The sequence below is a fragment of the Rhinolophus ferrumequinum genome, chromosome 11 (assembly GCF_004115265.2).
Source record: "Rhinolophus ferrumequinum isolate MPI-CBG mRhiFer1 chromosome 11, mRhiFer1_v1.p, whole genome shotgun sequence".
NCBI lineage: Eukaryota > Metazoa > Chordata > Mammalia > Chiroptera > Rhinolophidae > Rhinolophus > Rhinolophus ferrumequinum.
In genome coordinates this window covers 44,672,351-44,683,052 of record NC_046294.1, presented here as the reverse complement: position 1 = coordinate 44,683,052, position 10,702 = coordinate 44,672,351, and the positions used below count along the sequence as shown (strand labels likewise).

At 37.9% G+C, this 10,702-nt stretch overlaps 1 protein-coding gene across 1 annotated transcript; it reads left to right on the top strand.

Moving 5' to 3' along the window:
* Positions 1–434: 434 nt before the first annotated feature.
* On the top strand, positions 435–1,479 carry LOC117030794 (olfactory receptor 10A2). The gene has a single exon (XM_033121029.1). It carries the CDS (start codon positions 459–461, stop codon positions 1,410–1,412), a length of 954 nt encoding a protein of 317 aa, XP_032976920.1. The 5' UTR covers positions 435–458; the 3' UTR covers positions 1,413–1,479.
* Positions 1,480–10,702: the final 9,223 nt, after the last annotated feature.

Here is a 10,702-nt window from a genome sequence, read left to right as displayed (position 1 = left end):
GATGCATTAGCCTGTATTATAATTATATTTCTAAGTTTTGATAAATTCTCATGTATTCGTGCGTGTTTTTTAATGAAATCACGAATGTTGGGTTCACTTCTCAAAAGTTTAGGTGTTTTCAGGAATCTCACTGTCACCCAAAATGGGCCCTTTGATGACCCCTTCAGAGATACATGGTTGTGATTTGGCATGACCTTTTGGTATATTTTAATGTGCAAATAGGGAAATATCAATTCCTCCAAAAGCTGACCCAGACCCATCTCAGAGTGTAAGCTCTGGCCATTCTTCTTTGTGTTTTTATTCTTAGGCAACACAAGGACCTTCCTCTTCCAACTGAGACCCTGTTCTTGCCTCTTTCCCTGACACTAAGAAGGAATCTTAATAACAAATCTAGAATCTGACTCTTCCAATCAAGAATCTCTCTTCATGACCACAGCTGAAGATTTTTTCCTCTATCTATGGCTGGAGGAAACTGGACAAGAGTAAATGAGTTTATCCTCATGAGTTTCTCTTCTCTACCTACTGAAATACAATTGTTACTTTTTCTGACATTTCTAATAATCTACCTGGTCACTCTAATGGGAAATGGTCTCATTATTCTGGTTACTTTGGTTGACCCCATGCTGCATAGTCCCATGTACTTCTTCCTCAGGAACTTGTCCTTTTTGGAGATTGGCTTCAACCTAGTTATTGTGCCCCAAATGCTGGGGACTCTGCTTGCCCAGGACACAACCATTTCCTTTCCTTGCTGTGCCACACAGATGTATTTCTTCTTTTTCTTTGGGGTTGCTGAATGCTTTCTCCTGGCCACCATGGCATATGACCGCTATGTAGCCATCTGCAATCCCTTACACTACCCAGTCATCATGAACCAAAGGACAAGAGCCAAACTGGCTGTTGCCTCCTGGTTTCCAGGCTTTCCTGTAGCTACTGTGCAGACCACGTGGCTCTTCAGCTTTCCATTCTGTGGCACCAACAAGGTGAACCACTTCTTCTGTGACAGCCCACCTGTGCTGAGGCTAGTCTGTGCAGACACAGCACTGTTTGAGATCTATGCAATCATCGGAACCATTCTGGTTGTCATGATACCCTGCTTGCTGATCCTATGTTCCTACTCTCACATCGCTGCTGCCATCCTCAAGATTCCATCAACTAAAGGGAAGCATAAAGCTTTCTCTACCTGCTCCTCCCACCTTCTTGTTGTTTCCCTTTTCTATGTATCATCAGGCCTCACCTACTTCCGGCCTAAGGCCAATAATTCTCCTGAGAGCAAGAAGCTGCTATCATTGTCTTACACTGTTGTGACTCCCATGTTGAACCCCATCATCTACAGCCTGAGAAATAATGAGGTGAAGAATGCCCTTAGCCGGACCTTCCACAAAGCCTTAGGCCTTAGAAACTATATCCAATAAACATTAAAAGATAAGACTAAAGTTTATTGAATGGGAAACAGTCAGTTTTATATTTGGGATTCCTCTTTGCCTCACTTCATATCTCCTTTGAGATGAAACCCAACTACTGAAATGACTGTAAAAAACAACACAAAAAACAACACAAAGATTTGGTGGTTACCAGAGGGTAAGGGGGTTGGGGGGTGGGGGATGAGGGTGAGGGGGATCAAATGTATAGTGATGGAAGGGGAGCTGACTCTGGGTGGTGAACACACAGTGTGATTTATGGATGATGTGATACAGAATTGCACACCTGAAATCTATGTAATTTTACTAACAATTGTCACCCCAATAAATTTAAAAAAATTAAAAAAAAAAAAAACAACACAAAGGTAGTTTAGACCTATTGCTACCCCCTGGAAAACTCCTCTGCCTGCCCATTGTAGACGTATATTCTTTTTATTATTGATATTTCAATACATCTGTGGCCAAGTAATTCCAGATATTTACACTGTGTCCACATTGTGGATAGTATGAAACTGCTTATAATCTTAACTTAAGGACACGCATGGTAAAAGAGAGCAAAATCAATCAAATATCCTCTTGTCACTTTCTCTTCCTTTGAGAAAATCTGACTCCATTGATTAGATAGAAAACCCTATGTTCCCTCCAAAAACATAACTCTCCTTGTTGTCTTATTTCAATTCTCATGCCCCTTAGGTTATTGTTAGCTGTTTTAAGCTCACTGGTATGTGGTATGAATATAGGAAAGTGGATCAATAATATATACATTATAATATAAATAATACAGTACTATAATATATACAAATATATCTTTATAAGCCCAATAAGCATTTTCTTCCTCCCTCTCTTTTCCATGGGACCTCTCTCTATTCCATATTCACATTCTTAGCTTGTTGAAGTGATGTCATAAATTTCAATCATGGTGCTGCTTTCATCAAATTTCAAAATGGATCCCAGCTGATTCCAGCATAGCTCTTCTTTAACCACAAAAGATTTCTCACTTTTTTTATTACTTCATAGTACTTTATTTTATAGACATACCCTAGTTTTGAGTCTTTTATGATTACAAATCATGCTAAAGAATAGATTTATGAATATGCCTTTTTATGTTTTTGCCAGTATGGAAGTCTAGAAATAGAATTTCTTGGGCAAAGGGTAAACACATATGTAATGTTGCTATATATTGGCAAATTCCCCTCGAAAGCATACCATTTTACACTCCAACTAGCTTATTTCCCCACAGCCCTGTCAATAACATTTGTCATCACACATTTGGAATTTTACTTGTAAAATAATTTTTTAAAAACTCAATTAAATTTTAATTGGAATGAAATAAATTTTGAAAAATATGGAAGAAATATATAAGTAAATCAGAGAAAAGGCATGCATTTCATTCAGATTTCTTAGTTCATAGTTTAGATGATTAGCAGTTGGCGATGGTATTCTATTTTCTCTGCTTGAAAGGTTCTTTTTACCTTTATTTTAGCCAAATCCATCTCATCTTTCAAGGTCCCCTTGTGATCCCTTAAGCAGCATAAATTATTCTCTACTATATGCATCTATTCAAAGTTTATCAATAGATAACTTAAATTTTGTATATACTATGCTTTGCTTATTTTTACACATTTGTCTTCCAATGTACTTGTAAATCTTTGAAAATGAGAGCCGCACAAGTGTTTCTTTTTTCATAGGACATAGTGATTCCTATGAACCGTATGTTCTGCAAAACTCTGCACTAAAAATACTATGAGGAAATAGGGTTAGGGAAGACCACTCAAAATATATGCAACTGTGAAGCCAGAGCTTTAGCAGAAGCAATAGTCAGTACCTGGAGAGACAACATAGACTGCCCAGGAATGCAGCTCAGTGAGGCTGGAGGTCGCCACAGTAGGTATTTAATATGCACAATAATGTAGAATAAAAATGACAACAATGCTTTACTTAAAACAAGAGTATGTGGTGCTGAGACAATGCCGATGAATGTGATGTTCTGAACCAATGGAGCAGCCCTGAGATGGTCATGTGGGAGTCACTGCCACTTTCCAGGAGCCAAAAGCTGCACAAAGCAAGAGGTGCTTCTCTTTGGGGTTGGAGCCTCAGGTACCGGCAAATTTTCAACATTTTCTTAAAAACAATTAAGAGGGCTCCTGGCGAAGTCCTAAGGACATTTACTTCAGTGTTGAAGGTTATCACTTTACTCCATCTATTCTGGCTTGCTATGCCCAATAAAAACTTTCATATTACAATGAAATCATTCTCCTATGTTTCAACAGTACCTGAAAGATGAATAAATGGATAGGTAAACCAGCTGAGAAATGACGGTGACTTGGAGTAGAATGGTATCAGTAGAAAGTGAATCTAAATAACTTTTAGAGGAAGAATTGATATGACTTGATCGTGGATGCATGTGGGAAAAAGCATTGCTGAAGAGAGGCAGGTTGGTCCATGAACAAGACCAATTCCTGCAGTAGAGAATAGATGTTCTGGAAATCTGCAGGAGATCCGTCACAGAGGTATGAAAGTGATATTTTTTTCCAGAAAGAACAAGCCTAAAGCTTTTTTCTTCATATCCGTGTTATGAATCCCCTTTTACCTTTTAGGAATATCTACCCCAAACCTGCAGTAATTGATCATGACTTGGGACCAAAGGCTTTTATCATGGGCCACATTCTCCCAGAATCAGATATGGAGCCAAAAATTCAAGTTCAAGTGAGTTATTAGGGGAAAAACAGACAAACAAACAGACAAACAAACAAAAACAAAACATTAAATGAGTGGGGAAAGTGGAATAGGAATGGAGAAGAAACTAAGCGATACATGTAATTTCAGGGGAAAGCCCAGACTCAACCTGATCCAGCAGGGAACTCCAGAGCATAAACAAAGTTCAGAGTTTGTTCTGCTTCAGGTCATGGGAAGTAGGTTTTTGTCTTCCAACCCAGTCATCCATTAGCTACTAGTGAACCATGGGGTAGGAAAGAGGGAGAATTAAAACTCTCAGGCACCTCTGTCTCCTGGAGAGGATCCCCTGGGTCCAAGGGCATTCTTCTCAATGTCAGAACACTAAAAAAAGAAAAATTTTTTTAAATGACCACCAAAACCCTAAATCTAGGACTAAGTTCAATGTATAATGTCCTTTCCAAGTTCAACATCTACCCATCAGTGTAAGTTAGTGTTATATCTACTTTTATCCAGTAGTCCCCCCTTATCTGTGGTTTTGTTTTCCACAATTTCAGTTACCCATGGTCAACTGCAGTCTGAAAATATTAAATGGAAAATTCCAAATATCAACAATTCATAAGTTTTAAATTACACAGTGTTCTGCGTAGTGTGATGAAATTTTGCTCCATCTCGCTACATTCCACCTGGGAGATGAAATCACCGCTTTGTCAAGTTTTTCTGTGTTGTATAGGCTACCCACCCATTAGTCACTTAGTAGCCATGTTGGTTATCAAATTGACTGTCGCAGTATTGCAGTGCTTATGTTTATGTAACCATTATTTTACTTAATAATGGTCCCAAAGTGCAAGAGTAGTGATGCTGGCAATTCAGTTTGCCAAAGAGAAGCCATAAAGTGTATGTATGTGTAGGAAAAAATAACATAGTAGATAAAGGGTTTGGTACTATCCATTGTTTCAGACATCCACTGGGGGTCTTGGAACATATCCCCCATAGATATGGGTGGATTACTGTAAAGTTTTTAATTAAAGAAATTTTTATAAATTTATTGGGTTGACATTGGTTAATAAAATTATATAGGTTTCAAGTATACAATTCTATAATGAATCATCTGTATATTGCATTGTGTGTTCACCACCCATAGTTAAATCTTCTTCCGTCACCATATATTTGATCCCCTTTACTCTCCTCTACCTCCCCCACTTACTCTCTGGTCACCACTAAACTGTTATCAGTGTCTGAGTTTTTGCTTGTTTGTTCATCTTGTTTGTGTGTTGTTTTCAGTTTTACATCCCACATATGAGTGAAATCATATGGTTCTCAACTTTTTCTGTCTGACTCATTTCGCTTAGCATGCTAATCTCAAGATCCATCCATTTTGTTGCAAATGTCAGTATTTCATCTTTTCTTATGGCCAAGTAATATCCCATTGTATATATGTACCACATCTTCTTTATCTAATCATCTATCGAAGGACACTTTGTTTCCATATCTTGGCCACCATAAATAAAGTTGCAATGAACATAGGGATACATATAGCTTTACAGATAAATGTTTTCAGATTTTTTTTGGCAGATATCTAAAAGAGGGATTGTTAGGTCATGTGGTAATTCTATTCTTAATTTTTTAAGGAAACTCCATACTGTTTCCCATAGTAACTGTAGCAGTTTACATTTCCACCAGCTGTGTATGAGGGTTCTTTATTCTACACAGCCTCTCCAACACTTGTTATTACTTGTCTTATTGATAATAGCCATTCTAACAGGTGTGAGGTGGTATCTCATTGTGGTTTTTATTTGCATTTTCCCTAATAGCCAGTGAAGTTGAGCATTTTTTCATATATCTGTTGGCCATTTGTATGTCTTCTCGGGAGAAATGTGTGTTCAGCTCCTCTGCCCATTTTTTAATTGGATTGTTTGTTTTTTTGCTGATGACTTGTATGAATTCTATATATTTTGGATATTAACCTCTTATCGAAGGTGTTGTTTGCAAATATCTTCACCAATTCAGTTGGTTTCCTGTTTGTCTTATTGATGGTTTCTTTTTCTGTGCAGAAGGTTTTTAGTTTGATATGGTACCATTCATTTATTTTTGCTTTTACTTCCCTTGCCTTTGAGGTCAAATTCATAAAATCTTTCTAAGACCAACATCCATAAGTTTAGTACTTGGATGGGAGACTACTGTAATTTAAATACAAAGATATCCAAGTCCACCTCCCAAGCATATGCATTAATTGTCAGAAACAATAGAATCAAGCACATAAGTATGAAATAAAATTGTCTTATTTAATTCATCATTTTCAAGGTGATTTTATTTTTTATAATAGACTCAGAACCTCACATCATTATATAGAGCAGTGATGGTTCATTTTGTTCATCTCCCACTTTTGCAGGGGTCCTTTTGGCATTGTTGGGACTGAGAAAATAGCTCATAATGATTGATTTACCTCTTAAAGAGTTTTCACTAAGCCATCCAAAGACATGACTGAAGCTTTGAGGTTGCTATTCACAATAAATTCATTAAATTATTATTCAAGTCCCTCATACTCATAGTTATGTCCAAAGAATTGGGAAATGGTGGTGCTCTTTTTGCAGCTAACATCATTTTCTTCTAGTTATATATTCATCACAAGTTGTAATTTTACATTTTTATGTGAGTCTTTGATGTTTGTTTTCCCATTTTTATTCTGTGTTCCACAAGGCCAGGGACAATGTCTATTAAATTTACTACTGAAACCTCAGTGCCTTGTTCATGTTAGTTATCCAATAAATATTTTTGAATGAATGAACAAACATCCAAAGTGAATCTTATGTGTTTGTTCTTTGGCCAGTTGCTCCTCTTCCAAAGTAAGCAGGACTTGGGGAGAGGGAGAGGATGAGAGGAAAAATGACACAGAGAAGTCGTGTAGATGTTCATACTCTTACATTATCTTTGGCTGTAATCCCAAATAAACATGGGCACCAACAGGGGTTTAGATTATATACTAGACAAAGAAAAGAGTTATCAGGGCGAGGGGGTGGGGGAAGAATAAATAGCTATTCTTTTTTATCCACTGAGCCACCTCTCTATTATCACTTTTGTTGGAAACGTGGACCACTTTCCTAGAGCAAAGTGCAAGATGAATGTGCCATTTTAATCAATTAAAATGGAAAATCTCAAAATGGAAAGTTATATAGGTGGAAGATGTGCCAGGAGATTAGGATTTCAAATATGCCTTGGGTAAAAATGCAAGCACATATGTGTAGGCACTGTGCTAGATACTAAGCAAACAATAATAAACAAGTCAGATATGATGACTGTTTTCGGTAAGAAATATGCAATCAAATGTCTGTTTTGGAAGCACTGTAAGAAATGTTCAGATATGCATTAGAGTCTTGGGATAAAGCCCTAATCAGCTGGGGGAAATTTTATCTCAAAGCATGGACTTCATTTTACTCCCTCAACTTCAACTCCTATTCCAGAAAGGTTAGGATTTTGAGACTGTTAGTCAGACTATCTTCTCTTTATCTCAACCAGGAGTTAATAGCCTCTCCAACCAACAGCATCTCCAACCAACTGCCTACAGTTTTTATTAATATTCTCCACTTGGCTTAGATTATGATTAGTGGGCTTTCCTTCCCATACTTGAAAATTTCTCCTGAGTCCAGGTCAAAAACACTCCTGAGAACCAATTCAATAAAAATCAAAAGTGAGGGAAGATGTAAAAGAATACTGGCGTGAAGAAAATGAAATCACTGTCTTGAAGAGATCTTTGCACTGGCACTACCATATTCATTGAATCATTATTCACAATAGCCAAAACATAGAAACAGTCTAAGTATCCATTGGCAGATGAATGGATAAAGAAAATGTCACACACACACACACACACACACACACACACACACACACACACAGAGAGAGAGAGAGAGAGAGGAGTATTTATCATCCATTAAAGAAAGGAAATCCTGTCACTTGCAAAAACATGGATGGACCCTAAAGGCGTTATGCTAAGTGAAATAAGTCAGACAGAAAAAGGCAAATACTGTATGATCTCATTTATATGTAGAATCTAAAAAAAAGTACCAAACTTAGAGGAACAGAGAATAGAATAATGATTACCAGTGGCTGTATAAGGAGGGGAAAATGGGGAGATGTTGGTCAAAGGGTACAAACTCAGTTGTAAGATGAATAAATTCTGGGGATCTAATATATAACATGGTGACTACAGTTAACAATATTGTATTCTATACTTTAAAGTTGCTTTAAAAAAGTGTCTTAACTTTCACCATAAAATAGGTAATCATGGGAGGTGATGGAGGTGTTAATTAAACCTATTGTAGTAATCATTTCACATATATACATGTATCAAATCATCACTTTGTACACTTTATACTTATACAATGTTATATGTCAATTATATCTCAATAAAGCTGGAAAAAATTAAAAATTAAATTACAAAGAGAATACTGGCATGCTACTCAAATCTCTTTCAGATAGAAACCTTGAAGGACAGCCAGACTACTGAATTTAATCCCTTTGCTCTGTAGCCTCACAAGTCCAGGAACAATTGGAGCTTCAGTAGAGACCTTCCTTCAACTATGGAGTTGCAGAATCTTCATGAATTTTTGCACTCCTGGGAACTCCTCAAAACTCACACCTGTCAGAAAGTGAATCTGTGACTTCACCTGAGAAAGAAGAAGCACTGGGGGAATCACTTCCCTACAATAAACAGCAGGGACCAAAATAGTCCTGAGACTCAGGCTGGAATCCTCTAGAGGGATTGACAAAGGCCCAGCGAGCTTCTCTGGCGTGACTAATGCTGCACAGTTGAGCATCTTTATAAGGACCGGCCCAGCCACAGCCCAGGATTTACCTGAGATGTCTGGCACAGCTTCTTTAAGGCAAAGAAATTTTGAGAATATGCCAAGGCACAACATCAGGATTCACCAGCAGTGTGGACCAAGATAAGCACAGTCCAGAGTGTTTTTGGAATGACTGGCACAGACACAGTCCTGAGCTTTTCTGACATGACAAACACAGCCATAATTTAGGACTGCCCTGGAGTCACTCATTCAGACATAGTCTGCTCTAGAGTGACTCATGCAAACCAGGGCTTCTCCGGAAATGTGATACAGACAAGTCTCATTGACAGGAGGTAAGTAAAGGGCGAGTGGATAGGGCACAGGCTTGATCACTTGTAAAGAGAATAATGGCTCACTACCAAAAAAATGTGTCTTCTGTGACATATTTCTGAGAGACAAGAAAGAAAACCAGAGGTCTCAAGTAAAGAACATGGAGTTTTATAAGACTTAACAAATTAGGGAAACTGGGACAGAATAGAAAACAATGATGATATATGTATTGTGTTTTAGAATGCTTCAAAGTTTTGGCAAAAATATTATCTCATTTCACACCCACAACCACCCTGTCAGGTGGATAAGGCATTTATAATAATCATTATTTTATACTTGAGAAAACTATAACTCAGAAAATGTCATGTCAGTAGCTCTGTGTCTCACAGCTAATAAAATAATAACCAGAACTGTAACTCTGAATTTATGACTCCAACGTCCTGGCCATTATTGCTATGTCGTCTCAAACTATCATTTATGTGGCATTTTCACAGAGTTCTTTTAAGTACGTTATTTAGTTCTTCCTTGTTGAAACAAAACATGGAATCTCCAAGGTGTAATCCTTAAAAGGAGACACTTTGGCTAGAGCTGTAGCTGGCCAGCCAAGCTCAACCAAGTGTCCCCATAACTTCCCCTCCCCGCTAGGGTTCTCTCTCCTTCTCTCTGATGGCTGCAACCACAACCACACTTATCCAGGTCTCCAAGCTTGCAAAACTAGAAGTAAAACAGTACCTGAATTGTACTGCACTAATAACATCCTTACAGCCATACCTGTACTCATGCAGTTACAGGAAGTCAGATTTTCAAAGTCTTCCCAGCAACTTCCCCTCTACCATCCCTTCGCTATTTAGTAAGGAGAAACAGATAGAAAAATAAAAACAGGAGGGAAAGGTGAAACATATGAAAGAGAAATAGAAGGAAGGCTAGATCAAAAGAAGGAAATATAAAGGGAAGGGTTAGAGAAGGATCAAGGCAAATGAAGGAAAATATAGAATTACAACCATGGAAAGAAGGCAGAATCAAATCATGAATCATGCTTTCATATTGTGTTTTGTGCAGCCCTAAGGTCCTAAGAAGATGCATGAGGGGCCATTTCGAAGGACAGGTGAAAAGGGAAAGCCAAGCAAGTAGGGCTCTGAGCTCTGACTCCTGTCCTTGTTCATCCTCTTTGGGTTTAAGTACTGAGATTCTTTGTAAGATTTGGTTTGGGGAAAAAAAAAAAAAGGAGGGGGCACCTCTGCTTTAAAAGTCAAAAACCTCTTGTTAGGCAGGTGCAAGCTCCCCAGCTTCATTAACTAGACATTCAAAGATTCTCTTTGAAACGTCTGAATTTTGGGCCTGGGAACCTTTTTTCTCACGGCCTGTTGTCACATGTCGTCTAGCATCAAAATGTTCTCATCTGGTAGTGTGTCATTAGGAAATTTTCAACCTGTGTTGTACTACAGTTTTCCTCCAGTTTCAATTGTTATGGGTCTCAGTTATACTTCATTAGATCGT